The 15,730-nt window shown below is 41.6% G+C and overlaps 1 protein-coding gene across 2 annotated transcripts in view; it reads left to right on the top strand.

Annotated features, from left to right (window-relative positions):
• FSHR (follicle stimulating hormone receptor) overlaps nucleotides 1-15,730 on the top strand; it is a 206,800-nt gene that overhangs the window by 150,932 nt on the left and 40,138 nt on the right. For both annotated transcript variants that reach the window (XM_004618594.2, XM_004618593.2), the window contains exon 4: nucleotides 2,608-2,682. In XM_004618594.2, coding sequence (XP_004618651.2) covers nucleotides 2,608-2,682 — 75 coding nt within the window. The remainder of the gene's footprint in view (nucleotides 1-2,607; nucleotides 2,683-15,730) is intronic.

The raw sequence follows: 15,730 nt of genomic DNA, 5'->3' as shown, positions 1-15,730 counted from the left end.
TTGCCAATCTAGACATCAGCCCAGAGTTGAATCAACCTCCTGCCTCTTCCTCAGAGTCTTTTGCACGGTTTGATGCAAGAAACTTGCCCTATGACACAAGCCTTGTTCTTTCAGGTTCTTCCATAGTCAAAGGCTAAAATAAGTGCCCCATGTTCTCATTACACAGGAACAGCCCCAGTCTAAAAGTTAACCTATGACATACACTCACCTTGGTCAAAATTATTCTTAGGTTTCATGTTGTAAATCTGGAAAAAATGAAATTACGTGCCCTATACGATCATTGTTATGAATAAATAAGTGTAAAGTAGATTTAACAAATTGACTTATATGATGGAAGAATGTCAAACATCCTTGGTCTCTCTGATATTCCAAACAAATTTATTTTTTCAGTTGACATTGTAGTTTTATAGACATGTCATCAATACTGGCACAGTAAATCATAGAATGTCAAAATCAGAAGAAAACTTAGCAACTGGCCCAGAAATTTACAAATATATTCTATGTATTGTTAAATACTCAGGAATTTAGGAGCTTATTTACTCATTTTGGCTTTGGGGCCACACCCAGCAATACTCAGGGGACAATATGGGGTGCCATGGATAGAACCCCAGCTGGCCACATGTAATGTGAACACTCTACTTGCTATACTATCACTCTGTCCCTAGGAAATTAAGAATTTAAAGAGGGAAAAAAATATTCTCTGATCAAATAATATTAGGAAGCATTGGTCACATTTAATTAGATAGATTCACCTCTATGGAAAAACATTTCTAATTCAGTAATAGGCTAATATGTATTTGGAATCTCCAAGAAGTCTATTGCATCATGTGTTTCTTATCTAGTGTCCCTACAAAGGTTTTTTCTGTGAAGCACTAATGAAAATCTCAAAAATGAGAAAACCCCCTGGAGCACATATAGGGAAGTCAATGAAACTTTAGAATGCCACAGATGAAGGATGAAAGGCACAGAGACATCATGAGGTTTGCCTAAAGTCCCACAGCCAAATCCACAGAAGGATGGAACTTGAACATACACCTCCATGAAACTTTTAGTATTCGCCAAGTATCAGTAGGCTAGACACATAGGCATAGGCTTATATGTGTGTATACATACATGTAGTATCTATATGTAAATACACAAGTCATTCTGTTTAGGAATGTCAATCTGTCCATTTTGGCTAGCCTATGCCCCCTCCCCAGACCTTTTCCTTATACCCACATCCTTATTCTCTTACATCATCATTAAGTTTGTGCCCCCCCTCCCTTTTTCCAGTGCCCTCATGGTTCTTCCTTTCTCCCTACTTGTTCTCTTCTTCCCCTCATTGGGAAGAGAGACATTCCTGGGGTTTCAGAAGACACAGGAATGAGTGGAAAAATGAATCAAAAAGGTAGCCAACTCTCTCTGAGAATCAAGGAACACAGCTCCATGCAGGGCAGTGGGCAGCGAGCTAACGGGGTAGCTCTTTCATCGTATTTCCGTGCAGAGAGGTGCTCGGCCTGTGTAGCACGGACTGCTTTTAAAGCGATTACTTGCCGACTTCTTGGAGCTGGGTAGCTCCAGGTTACAGCAGCATAAAAGCTAATGAAACAAAGGGGAAGTAATTAACACGGGGAAACTCTGCAAATATACATTGATCTAGCAAGATGAGAAAAGGGCAGCCTTTCCCTGTTGGGATCCAAATGTCAACACGCTCACCTCCAGACTATTGATCAGGATGTAGCACAGGTCAGGGTGCGGCAGGAGTTACCACTTGCCATGAGCTGTGAAGAACAGTCAGCCTGCAGCGGGCAGCGATGGGTGGCAGCTCCCTGCTGCCACTTGCCAGGATTTCATGGTTAAAACCAGAGACCCCAACTGTTTGCTCCACGGTCTCCATTTGCTCTAGTCTTTCCACCGCGCCTTCCCTTAATCTCATTGTGCCTTCACCCTATTTCCATCATTTTGATCTTTCCACCCACTCTTGTTATTTTTCATGCCTCCTATTTTGTCTTCAGATCAGGGGAGAAACTCATTTTCTCATATTAATCTGACCCTGCCATTTTAGCCTTCTCTTAATCTGGAAGGTCACTACAGGTTTAAGGCTGAGCCATGGCCAGAGTGAAAATGATCCTCTCAGCTATTGTTCAGTTGCCTATGTGAATAGTTGAGGGAGGACCTTAAGAATGAGAATTAAAGGGGACAGAGTTAATATTTAGCATTGTATCACTGTCATCCCATTGCTCATCAATTTGCTCGAGCGGGCACCAGTAACATCTCCATTGTGAGACTTGTTGTTACTGTTTTTGGCATATAGAATATGCCACGGGTAGCTTGCCAGGCTCTGCCTTAAGGGTGGGATACTCTCAGTAGCTTGTCAGGCTTTCTGAGAGGGATGCAGGAATCAAACCGGGTCGGCTGTGTGCAAGGCAAACATCCCATCGCTGTGCTATCAGTGGAGTTAATATTTAACGTCACAATTTAGTATAGAAAAAGGCAGTGCATATAAACTTAACATTTGTTAAAAAGATGAATGGATGAATTATTGATATATACCTATTGCATAATATAAAAAATACTACAGTATTCCTTATTGTTAAAATTACTTTCTGCCCTTTCCTAATTTTACAGCAGAATTGAAAAGGCCAACAAGCTGCTTTACATTGACCCCGAAGCCTTCCAGAACCTCCCCAGTCTCCGATATTTGTAAGAACTTCTTTATTCTGGGGTCCCCTCTCCTATTTTACCAAAGTGACCACTTGCTACAATGGAAACAAGTGTTTTTTTTTGTTTGTTTTTGATTTTGGTCAAAGTTATGGAGCAGAAGTGGAGGTGAAAATAAACTTGCTCATTAATTCAGGTTTAGTTTAATGAGTGAATTCCACTAATACATATTTTGTTTTCATTCACAAAAAATACTAATTCCAGCAAGACAGTATAAGGAATGACATTTACATTAATGGGATTGTATACAGACCTCTTGCAGAACTCAGTTATAATTTAGTGTTAATGAAATGCAGCAAATTTCTGCTATATTTAGCTCTTGACCTCAACCTCAAAGACAGTTTCTTTTGTTCCACATATGCATTTTCCTTGTATAGTATTTAATAACTCTCAGTTAGCAATAAATACATCATTGATCAGCAGAGAGATTCTGGGCTTTGAGCTCGCTCTTTTGGGTATTTCCCATCAGCAAAATCACTGCTTCCTCTTCAAAAAAAAAAAAAAGGCTTTCAAAGTACTTGAGGGTGTGGCAGATGCTGAGGTGCTGTGACAAGGGAGCAAAAGAATTTTGTCTCTGTAGTCAAAATATCTGATTCCATGTACTGGCTTCTCTTCACTGGCAAGAATTCCAATCCTTCATGTGTTTTTCTTCATCAGCAACGTAGAAATAGGGACTGGAGAGAGAATGCAGCAGGAAGGACACTTGCCTTGCACACAGCTGACCCAGTCAATCCCTGGTAGTCAACAGAGCCCTGTCAGAAGGTATCCCTGAGTGCAGAGCTAAAGTAAGCCCGAGCACAGCCAGACAGATGTGGCCCCAAATCCAAAATAAGAAACACAAGAAAAAGAGTATTTAAGAGTATAAATAATGATATATAGGTTATCAATTGGAAAAAGAATGTGTAACTAACCACCCCCAAAGGCAAGGCATTTTTTGGCAGGAGAGGTGCTACCAGGCAGGCTCGAAGCTCTTGGACCTCTCTCAGTGATTCTTGATTCTGGTGGTTCAATGCAAGATGCTCCAGTTCTACAGTGCCTGGGGTTACCTGGGCCACCAGAAAGATATTGGTCATTTTTCAGTGAGACAATCAGTAGAATGGTTTGCTGACCTAGACCTTTTTACTGAGACCAGCTAAGTACTCATGTATCAGCAGTTAATTGGAAGATCAACCAAGGGCTGACTTCTATATTACACTAAATTAGTATAATAGCTCTCTTTCAAGGGCTACATGTTTCAAGCAGGTTACTAGAGGTTTATTCTCATGGTAGACCCTGGGTTCCAAATTAGAGAGAGCTAAAGCCTTAAAGCTAAACCCCAAATTAGCACACCATCTCCCCTGGTGGATTTTACTACCCAAAGCAAGCCAGAGAGTCAGCCTAGATCTTGAAGGTAGAGAGACAGATGATACTTTTTAATGGGTGAAACTGCACAATACAGAGAATCGGGCCTAGTATCTGTCATATAGTAAATGTTTAATAAACATTAGCTACTAGTGATATTATGGCATACCTAAATTTTGGTCTATGAGAAATGAATTAGAAAAATAATTGAAGGTATACTAAAGAACTGTATCCCCTAACTCTCTTAATGGAGATCAAAGAAATAAAAATTTGAAATGCAAGTATCAGAAAGGAGATGGAGAAGAGTGAGTACTCATGCACTGCTGATGGAAATACATTCATATAGCCACCCCATCACAAATAAAACTGCATGAGGTTTCTCAAAACGTAAAAAAGAGACAAAGAATCCAGCAGCTTCACTTCTTGGTAAGGATACAAGTACAAAACACTAATTTGAAGAGATGTCAGTTCCTGTGTTCATTACAGTAGCATTTACAATAGCTAGCAGATAAAAACAACTTAAGAACCCACTAACAAATGAATGTATAAAGGTGATCCTCCACAATCAAATGCTATTTAGTTAGAAATAATGACAAAATCCTTCCGTTTGCTGCAATATGAATATCTTAAAGGTATTGTGCTTCTAACAGTGAAAAAAAATCAGAACAAAACAAACAATATAAGATTTCACTCATATGAGGTAGATAAAACAAATTAAATAACGGGGAGAAAAGACTAGAAGAACAAAATAGTGATTATCAGTGAAAGTGGGAGGGCAAAGGTAAGTTGGGTAGCGGGGTCAACATTTTGGTGATGGCTAGAAACCAACATTCTGGTGAAACTAGAACCTGGTGACAGCTAGAAACCAATGTAAACACAAGGTAGTACATGCAGATATTGATTTGTAAGGCTGAATATGTGAAACTTACAAAGTGACATTAACCAACATTACTTTCACAAAAAGAAAAGAGATTTAGGCCTTGAGCAATAGTACGTTGGGTTGATGTTTGCCTTGCCGGTGGCTCAAACTTATCCCCAACACCTAATATGGTCCAAACCTAAGCACTGCCAGGAGTTATCTCTGAGCACTGAGCACAGTGGGTTGTAGTCCACTACCCTCAACAACCCCCCCACCCCCCAAAAAAAGTGTATTTTAGAGGAAAGTCCAAATGACCTGGAATTTCAGTACCCTAAAAGAAACTAAGTTTTCCACTCTTCGGTAGATGTCAGAGGCAAGAGCAGTTGTGTTGGAATGCAATCTGGACAATCACCCCAGACTTCTTGCCCATTAGGAACCCACATTCAGAAGACTTCCCACTAGGCTTCATCCTCTGCTGCCTTGTCTTGAAATGCTTGAACATTTTTAACAACTCCTGTTTGTTAATATTGCACTGCATCTCACAAATTATGAAGCTCAAAGGTCAGGAGTTCAGTCTCTTCTAATTTCACACTTCTGGGTCTTGGCGCCTAAATAAACTTCCCTATACTCATTGCAGAGCATAACCTGAGTCAGAATGCTGCGGTAAAGGAAATCTGAATAATGAAAAGTCCAGGCCTTAAAAGCTGAAAGACTAGGTCTTTATCTTAACTTCCATTTTCTCTTGAACCAAATCACTAAACTTCTGAGATAAAAGCCTATAGTCAATATGAAGATTTCCAAAAAAAAAAAAAAAGGAACAAAGTCATGAAATTTGCTTATAAATGGATGGACATGGACAGGATCATGCTGAGTGAAATCAGTCAAAATGAGAGAGACGTAGACTGATAGAACTCAACTGTGGAAGAGAAAAGCAAATGTAATATGGGACTAACACCCACAGATAGTAGAAACAAGGGCCAGGAAGACTGGGCCACAAGTGGGAAGGGCTGGGGGAGGGCAGTTAGGATAGAGAAGTGACCACTGTAACAATGATAGTTGGAAAGGATCACTCTGGACAAGAACTAAGTGCTGAAAGGAGGTAAAACGATATTCATAATACCTTTCAGTATCTATATTGCACACCATAATGCTCAGAAGAAAAGGGAGAGCATGGGAGAGTGAGGAAGAGGCAGAGATAGAGAGAGGAAAAGTGCCTGCCATAGAGGCAGGCTGGGATAGGGTCGAGTTGGGGGAGGGTTGCAGGAGGGAAACTGGAGACATTGGTGGTGGGAAATGTATACTGGTAAAGGGATGGACATTGGAATTTTGCATACCTGGAACTCAGTCATGAACAACTTTGCAACTATGTAAAAATAAATAAATAAAAAGTAGCAGAACTCCCATATCACCCAGCAATACCAGTTCTTGGCATTTATTTCCCCAAACACGACAACATTAATTCCAAACAATATCTGCACACCTATATTCATCATTGCACTTAATAGAATAACCAAGATATGAAAACAACTCAAATGTCCAATTTTAGATTAATGGATCGAGAAGTTATGGGGTATAAACACTATGGAAAACTATGCAGCAACATGGATGCAACTAGAGGATCTCAGACTGGGTGAAGTCAGTCAGAAGGACAGGGACGGATGCAGAATGATCTCTCATATGCGGGACTTAAGAAACACAGAGAAGGAGCAATAAAGGCCAAAGGCAACACAACAGGATAACTGACCCAAACACTTGAGTTTGGGTGCGGTTGAGAGGGAGCAGTGTGGGGGACTTTGGGGAAGGGAGATAGGTACACTGGTATGGGTGTAGTGTTGGAATAAGGTGCATGAGAAACCATTATTAATAGAATTGCAAACTATTCAATCTCAGCTTCTTTAAAAGTAGCTTACAGGACCTCCAAGTGATATTTATATATGAAAATATTTTTCACAAAGTATTTTGCATTACAAAGAGTTCAAAAGTGTTAATATGTACTAATGCCCAGTTCTGCTTTAGATTAGGCTATCCCTAAGGAATGGGAGTGGGAGTAAGGGTAATGGGGGGGCAAATCGATTTTCCTGCCTCTCTTTTCTAATTGAATCCCAAGTCCCGGCTGCAGAGACAAGGCACAAGCATCCAGGGAAGTAAGGGAAATGCTGAGGAACTACTACTGTGACTCAGTTAAAGAACCAAAAACATGTATTAATGTATTAAAATGCTACAATTTCTAAAATTATTGTTTATGGCCAACCAATCACAGCTTACTGGTACATCCACAGGAATAGTCTATTAACAGTTTAATTGTAAGTTATAGACTTAGGATTTTATATTTTTACATAGAATGTTTTTCTTGACTTCAAAGAGAAATATTTGAGACATACCACTTCATGTAAAGGTGCAGTATGCAAAATAGGAAAGAATGTGTCAGAAAGACTAGATTCCAAGGGCCAGAGAGATATTACAGAAGGCAGGGTGCTTATCTGTCAATCAGCTTGATCAAGTGGTCAACCAGCTTGGTCAAATGGTCAACCTGGTTTGACTTCCAGATTCCCATAAGGTTTCCAAGCTCCACCAGAAGTAATTCCTGAACCCACAGCCAGGAGTAAATCCTAAGTACCACTAGATGTGCTCCTCACTAAAAAAAAAAAAATAGATTCCAGATGGGATATAGTATGAGCTTGGTAACTAATTACTTTCTCTAAATCTGTTTCCTTATCTGTAAATTGGGTGGTTGGGAAAAACAAATAATATTATGCATGTAAAGAATATTGTGTAAAAAAGTATGCTATATTTTAACATAAAACCTATAAATAATGATGCAAGTATAAAAAATATACAGGGACTAAAAGAGAGTGGGTGGGGCATTTGACTTGTGCAGAGTCAATCTGTGTTCATCATCTGGGTTCCCAGGTACCCTGTGTGGTCTTCTAAGCCCCACCCTGAACTGAGAGTCAGGAGTAAGCCCTGAACACTGCCAGGTGTGGTCCAAAAGCTAAAAGGTGATGGAGGGAGAATCGTCAGCTCTTATACAATGATGGCTAGTCAAGAGTTTTGGAGGATGTGGGTGAGGAAGGAAAAGGGGATGAAAGAGGGAGGGCATTTAAGCAGAAAAAGAAAAGCCAAAGCTATAGATGTTACTGAGAGCGGCTGAAATCTGTTGTCATCAAGTCCTGCCTTTCGTGCACTCTGTTAACAAAGTAATGCACTTAGTCCCATATTCCACCTGACCCCCTATTAAGTTCACATAACGCTTGCTGGAGGTGATAAATTCCAGCCTTGAGTGGTGGTTATTTTTCTCAGATAATCTAAAATGTTTTTATCCAAGGATTAGAAAGTTGCATGCATGAGCCCTAGGCTCAATACCCAGCACAATATCCCAGAGCATCACCAGGGGTGGGCCAAATAAAACAGACTTTGTATCTGGGAAAAGACAAGAATTTGCCAGCAGTATAGAAGAAATTTCTTGATTATTCTGAAAATCTATGTATCTACCTGTGCAATTTACAATGAGCACAAGTCTTTTGCATCTCTGTCATGTTGATCACCAACAGGAAAGGGAAAGGAAGAATTGTCCATCTCAAGCTTTTTGATTAATGCTTAAGGTAAATGCTGGAAAATGGAGGAAATTTACACTCAAAAAGTCACTTTTACCAGCAATGCAACTCTCAGGGTTTCAGGCATCCAATTTGCTAAAAGGACTCACCTAATTAATAGTTGATTTTTTCTAATCTGAAAGATTATCTATTATTTATACCAAATCCAGTTAAACGTCCTCCTTTCATGCTTATTTGTGTCTGAGCTGCAGTCATAAACAGCTTTGTGATACAGCAGCCAGGTAGAGATGGATGGCACCGATTTCAGATATTCCTGGAGATGACAAACTGCTTGCTTTAAGGCAAAGGAAAAGCCCCAACTGAATGAAGGAATTTAGAAGAGATCATTGGGGGCAAGGATTAGTTGTTTTTCCTTAAGCCAGGAGAAATGTTTAGCATCCCAACCAGCAAGGCAGGAAATTACATCTGGTAGGTATAAGTTGCCATTCGGCTTGGGCATCCTAATTGCTCTGCACATCAACACATTTAGAAATGTTCTGAAATGATCAGCATTGATTCCATTTCATGCTGATCATTTGATGGCACAGAATTCAAGACAACTAGAAATCAGCGTTCTTCATCACTGCCTTCATACTTCACTAAAGAACTTGAAGTGGTTAGGAAAAAAAACTCATGAATAAAGAAATGCACTCTAAGTGGAAGAATATACATCAAAGGATTTTTCTGGGTGATTTTTTTAAAGTCAATATTGTATTTGCAGGCAATATTTCTTTCTCTGCTGCTTGGCCTTCTAGAGCTGACCTTTGTATATTTAAAGATTATCTATTGATCTGTAAAATAAGGTTTATGCATTATTCTCTTGCCTTTGCATCCTGTCAATGTAATTCTCAGGCAGTTGATTTTCCTCTTTGGTACTCAATAAACTATAATTCCATCACAGAAAATCTTTCACACAGCTGAGTGAACACCCCCCCCCCATTTATAACTGACAGCCATTTCCTCTCACATGTGGGCCTGTTGTGTCATCTGCAGAACCTGCTAATGAATGACAGTCAAGCCAGCTATAGGCTTTCTTCAGATCTGAGCTAACTCTAAACCATTTCCAACAATTCATCTGATTTCTTCTCTTGACCTCCCCTAAGCCCATCTTTCTCACTTGGTTTGGTAAGTGTAATGAAATTAAGCTTCTCTGATTATAAAAACTCAACCATCATCGGAAATCTTGTGGCAAAGAGATGGGAAGTAGGAGGCAAGATCTGGGACTAGGAGACAACAAGGAATAGTGAGAGGGCACACCAGCTGCCGTCAGATACCACGCCAGTGTCTGGGCTTAGGACTGTCTCTCTGTAGCAAGGTGACCATGGGTAATTGGTTTGACATTTAGGTTTTAGTTCTTTCTATGAGCAAGGATTAACACTGCCAGCATCCTTCAATTGTACTCAATGAAGTACTTAGAAAAGTGATAGAAATTTAGCAATTTCTCAATAAACATTAGCAGTTCTAATTATATTTTTGACCCTAGAATTTATTGGCTAGAGCTAATTATTGGACTTTACCTTATGACACCTCTGCTTAAAAACAATTATAAAAATATTAATATCTGCATTTGGAGATCATTGTTAAGGTCAGTTTGATAATGACAATATCTTTGTCTTTTCCATATTGCTAAGGTTTTGAAGATATATTTATTTCTTTTCTATAGATTGCACTAGTTAGCATTCAAAACCAGAAATGTATCATTTGTGTTTCTCAAAGGACAGGCATGGTAAACTCTTGAAATATCCAGAAATGTCTATTTAACAAAGCTTCATTACCCTGCAGAGTTCTTTTGGGGGCTCCTAAACCCTCCTGGTAATGTTTATTTTCAACATTAGTGGTGCATAATTTCCTTTGCTATCTCCATCAAAGTTAATTCCAGTTCTTCACACCGACAGCTGGTTGGTTAATGCTTCCCATTTTAATGCTGATTTACAATTGAATACCTTTAAGCACAGTTCATTGCATCTGAACCTCAATGCAATCAGAGTAGTAGTTTGAAAGTAAACACATTCACATTTTATAAGAGTAACCAGTAGTCTCTGGTTGTAAGCTTCTGTTGGCAGAAATATGCAATTATCCATCATATTGGATTACTCTGATATTTTGGATGTTTAGTAATGTTTGACCCTCTAGGGTAGCTAGAAAAATTGCAATAGTAGGATTTTTGTAAGGTATGGTGGTCAGGTGTATTGCTGAAAGGATCAGTACCTTCCATTTCTCTTCCTATCATTTCAGATGTGAACTGTCCGATCAATATGACCTCGTTCATTCAATTTTTCATCATTTACTGAGGTCATAGTAAACCCCAGTTTTTTATGTGCATGGTTGTTTCATGCTTGAGAGAGTAAGACACATGAAGCCTCTGCCCTTAGAGTTGAGGGAACAATGTTGAGTAATATTGGGTGGTGACAATGGCATAAAGAAAAATAAAATAAGAAAAGTAGGGACAAGATTTTTTGAAGAGTGGTTGAGTGAGAACGGAGAATCGAGAGAAATGAGGAGCTCTAAGGACAATCTAATTTTAAGAGTTCATTCTCTTGGTGAGAACAGAATCCATTAATCCCTGAAAATAATAACACAACTATAGAATTGGCAACACTGATCATAAATGAGATTACCAAAGCGAAGAACTTGTGCTGGGCTAGTCAAGTAAAACTTCTTGGGCTAGGGGAACTTAGCTATAACTTGAAGGATAAAATAAAAAGACTCTGCAAAGAGGTAGTGGAGGGAAAAGAAAGTTTCTGTGAAAGAAATAGATGAGTAAATGCATGGAGAATGTAAAAGAATCATGCTAACAGACAGAGGAAGAAGAGGAACTGAGTTCTAACTAAAAGAAAGATGCTCAAGAGGCATTTTGAGCATATAACTATATTTGAATGGATTGGATTTGGGAAGATTGGGTTTTAAAAAATGTCTAAGTTTGGAGTTCTGTCCTAACACAGAAAAAAGAGTGATTCTTGAACCGCAGATTAATATAACAACAATTTAGACTGTAGGTTGACCAATAGTAGGAACTCTTTGATACCTAAGGGAGATCTATTAAGGACCAGCTTCCATAAACCAGTTTCAGTTCTGTTAGTGACAACCAAGAGATAAACAAAGACATGAATTCAGTGGGGGACACCTTTCCACCAAGAATCTCTCACACATTCTTTACCTCTAACTTGGACATGGAGCCAAGAAATCTCACATCTAATGACCAACCGCCCCTCCCCAAAAGCCTTCCTCTCCTCAATGCCCCTCCTAAGCAACCCCCACACAGTATCATCCGGGAAACAACATGCAGCAAGAATCCGGTCTAGGCCCAAAAACATCTTACATGGGGCCTGTGATTATCGGGGTGAAAGTTTTAGACATCTTCTTGGCTGGTGGTGCTGTATCTAAGGATGTTGCCATGACTACAAGGATGTTGGGGCACAATAGAAATTATACAATAGCTTCTTTTCTCAGCAATCTGTGTAGCAAAGTTGACTTTGCAGCTGTCAATTCTAGCAAAGCACGGTCAGGCTTTCTTTCTGGAACACTGAGGTTCAGGATGAGACTGTCTCCACGTCAGCTCCAGGATGGCAAAGGCCTGCTCAAGGCTAAGGGCCAGCAGAAGAGATGGTGATGACCTGATGATTGTACTGCAACCCACATAGCTTCTAACCTTGCTCAGGGTGGCGGGAGTGTGGGGGAGGTGTTGGGGGGAGCCGCTGGAGAGATAGTGCAGTGGGTAGAGCACTTGCCTTGAACCTGCGTGTAATTTTCCCCAAGCCCCACCAGGAGTGATCCCTGATGCAGAGTCAGGAGGAAACCCAGCTTGGTGTGACCCCAAACAAACAAAAGTGTGAGTCTCTTCTAGCTGTTTGACCTATCAGTTCAAACCAGCAGTTTCAAGTCTTTCCAGTGGAATTTGTATTTTTTTAAAAGTGTCCTAGAAAAACCATGCTTAAACCCCCAAATTGGTAGCAATCAATGACCTGATACAGATGCTGAAAGCATCTTGCCGATTCATTTGGGTAGCACGTATGTTGCCATCTTCCCCACCCACTGCAGATTCTCTGCATTGTATTTTCACAGGACACACTACTTACAAGGTAGGTGTAGCCTCACCTTTTAGTTTGAAATAAGATCTGTCTTGATCATCACTAGAAATCAGAGATAAAGATGAGTTCAAAAAAGATTCAGAAGCAAACAAGTCTCAGATTAGGTGCACAAAGGTCAGTCCTGACTTCTGTTCCATTATTAGCATCACCCCAGCTGTCCCAGCCTGTGATGGGCCCTTATCTGTCTGTTTCTTCATCTGAAAAATGAAAATAAATAGATTCCCATCAACTAGTTGGACAAGGAAAATGGACCCCATGTCCTTTAAGATTTCTTCTAGCCCTCAAGTTTTTGCTGTCTAAACTGAGATTTTTCTCTAGTGGGGTGCCTGTCCTGTTCATATATTCAGATCAGCATGAAGGACCTTGGATAAAAGGAGAAAGTCTCTTGGCAACAAGAGGAAGAACCAGCATCTTGAACACCATTTTACAACTGGAGTCAGTCTCCTCCTTGATTCAGAGTATGAAAGTTTAAGCCCTCCCCCCTCCTCCCCATGCATCTGGGAACTGAAACTTGCTCTGAGTTCATCTTAAGCCCGGCAGAGCAGACCCAGGACAGAGTTTGCCATGCTGGTCCTTCCCAGATGACACTGCAGCCTCAGTGGAGGGTGTGAGCCACAGAGGCAGAGGGCACCCCATGGCCACTCACTCTGGCCAGGCCCAGACACTGGTAGGAGGAGCATGAGCACGTGGAGTCGCAACAGAGTGTCCCACAAGCCACAGGCAAAATCAATGGCTGCTCTTTCATCCACCACTGCAGCCTCAGTGCTGGAAGCATTCAGGGCCATTTTTCACCTTTCAGATTTACAGATATCCTGAGAGGTCAGAGAGTATCCCAGGGGAAATTGCCCAGCGTGGAGGCATCCCCTAGAAGCACCCATGGGCTGGAGCAGGCGGGACAGATTGTAGGCAGGGGCCTGGTTCTCAGAGAGAGGGAATCAGTGGGGAAACACCAGTTACCAGATTCTGTGCTGGTCCGAGGGGGCGGGGGGGGGGCATGGGCTCTTCCCCTCACTTTGCCCCCAGAACCCCAATCCACAGACCTGCCACTATTCCCTCTCCTTTAAGTGAGCCCCAACTGTGAGTCAGGCCTCTGGTGCACCAGTTCTCGCCTCGCTCTGTCTGACTTGATCATCCACTTGCACCCTTTTTATTTTTCTTTTGGGGTCACACCCAGAAATTCACAGGAGTTACTCCTGACTTTGTACTCAGGAATTACTCCAGGTGGTGCTTGGAGGACCATATGGAATACTGGGAATTGAACTCAGGTCAGCCATGTGCAGGCAAACACCCTACCCACTGTGCTATCGCTCCAGTGCCCATCTGCACCCTTTCTGCCTTTACTCTTTACCTATTGTTCCTCTCTCACAATCTGTGTTTCCAGGTAGAAAGACTTGTGAATCCAGGGATTTTGTCACTTAACTCCACAACTCCCAAATTCTTGACTCGTCCTTTGCGAAGACAAATTCTTCCCTAATAATGTTACTGCAGAAAGATGCACCCCAGGGGGTTTTCCTGTGCCCCCCAAATCTTCTCAGGACCAAGATGTCACCACCAGATTCTACTGGACCTCCTGCCCTATCAAGAGCTGCATCTAATTAATCTTGGAGCACCCTCAGAGCAAGGATTGGCATGACCAGGCCCTTGTGAGCTGAAGTCTGAATGTAGTCAGAGGGATGCAGCTGCTGTTTGGGGAGAAATATCTCAGGGTGTTACCGAATGTGAGGTGACAAATGCTCTGGGGGAGAATATTTTCATCTCCAACAGACATGACAAAAATATTCAACTGCAGTTTAATCATGACATCACCCACAGAAGCTACCCCACAAATAATGTCTCATTCCAGAGGCGGTGTGCTTCTCCCTCGCCCCCGTGGGGTTCAAAGATAGCAGTGCTTGAAGGAGAAAGCAGGATGTTTGGGGACTGGAGAGCAGACATTTGGCAGCCGCCCTCCCAAACGTTCATCCAGCTGGTGTCTCTGGACAAGGACCGAACCGCACAACCCCCTGGACTGACTCTCTAGGTGAGACACCAAGGACAAAGCTACCCTTATGGGACAGTGTGACCCTGGTCCCATCTTTGGTCTTGTCGGTAAGAACTTGAAAGTGAGAAACCAGAATTCTCCACACCTCGAGAAAAAGATGCAGATCAGAAGTCTATCTCTGTTAGTGGGCCGTGAAGGAGGAAAAGAAAGGGGGCTGGGATCGAGGGTGTTTTGAAAGTCCAGAGGAATAGGCCAGAGAGAGAGCACAGTGGATAAAGTGCTTCCTTGTCATGTAACCAACCCAAAGATCAATCCTTGACACCCCATACAGTCCCCTAAGCACTGCCAGGAGTGATCCCTGAGCACAGAGTCAGGAGTAAGCCCTGAGCACACTGGAATGTGGCCCCAAATCCAAATAAATACACACACACACACAAATAAAAAGTTCAAACAAGTAAACAAGATGCTATGGGGCATGCAGATGGCCTGGGGCACTATTGGATGGTGGGGAGGGGTTGTGGGATGCAGGATGATGCAAGAAGAACTGGTACTTGGAATTCCTGTGTGTATCACACAAGAGCCCATGACAGATGTCCTGATCTGTCCATTGACAGATGATATGATACCTGAGTTTGAAATGTTGAGTGAATCACAGCACTCATGAAACAGAAATATAAAAGGCTGCAGAGATGGTAGGAGGTGGGCAAAAGCATATTCCTTGCATAGGCCAACCCCAGTTTGATCCCCTGGCACCACATTAGTTTCTGAGCACCACTAAGGATCATTCTTAAACACAGAGCCAGGAATAGTCCCTGGTGCACCTGGGAGTGATCAGAAAACAAATCAGATCTCACTACCACTATCATCCCATTGATCTTCGATTTGCTTGAACAGTCTTGGGAATGTCTCCATTCGTCTTAGATCTGAAATTTTAGCAGCCTCTCTTTACTTGTCCTTCCCAATGGTGCCGCATTAGAGACTGTTTCAGGGTCAGGAGGATCAGACCCATCATTGTTACTGTATTTGGCATATGAATATGCCACAAGAAGTTTGCCAGGCTCTCCTGTGCGGGCAAGAAAACTCTCGGTAGCTTTCTAGGTTCTCCGAGAGGAAGAACTAGGCTATATGATGTCATTTGGCCACGTGCTTCCAGGAACTTCGTTTTACA

Source organism: Sorex araneus, chromosome X (assembly GCF_027595985.1).
Source record: "Sorex araneus isolate mSorAra2 chromosome X, mSorAra2.pri, whole genome shotgun sequence".
NCBI classification, from domain to species: domain Eukaryota; kingdom Metazoa; phylum Chordata; class Mammalia; order Eulipotyphla; family Soricidae; genus Sorex; species Sorex araneus.
The sequence above is the reverse complement of the archived record's forward strand: the minus strand, read 5'-3'. Positions and strand labels throughout refer to the sequence as shown.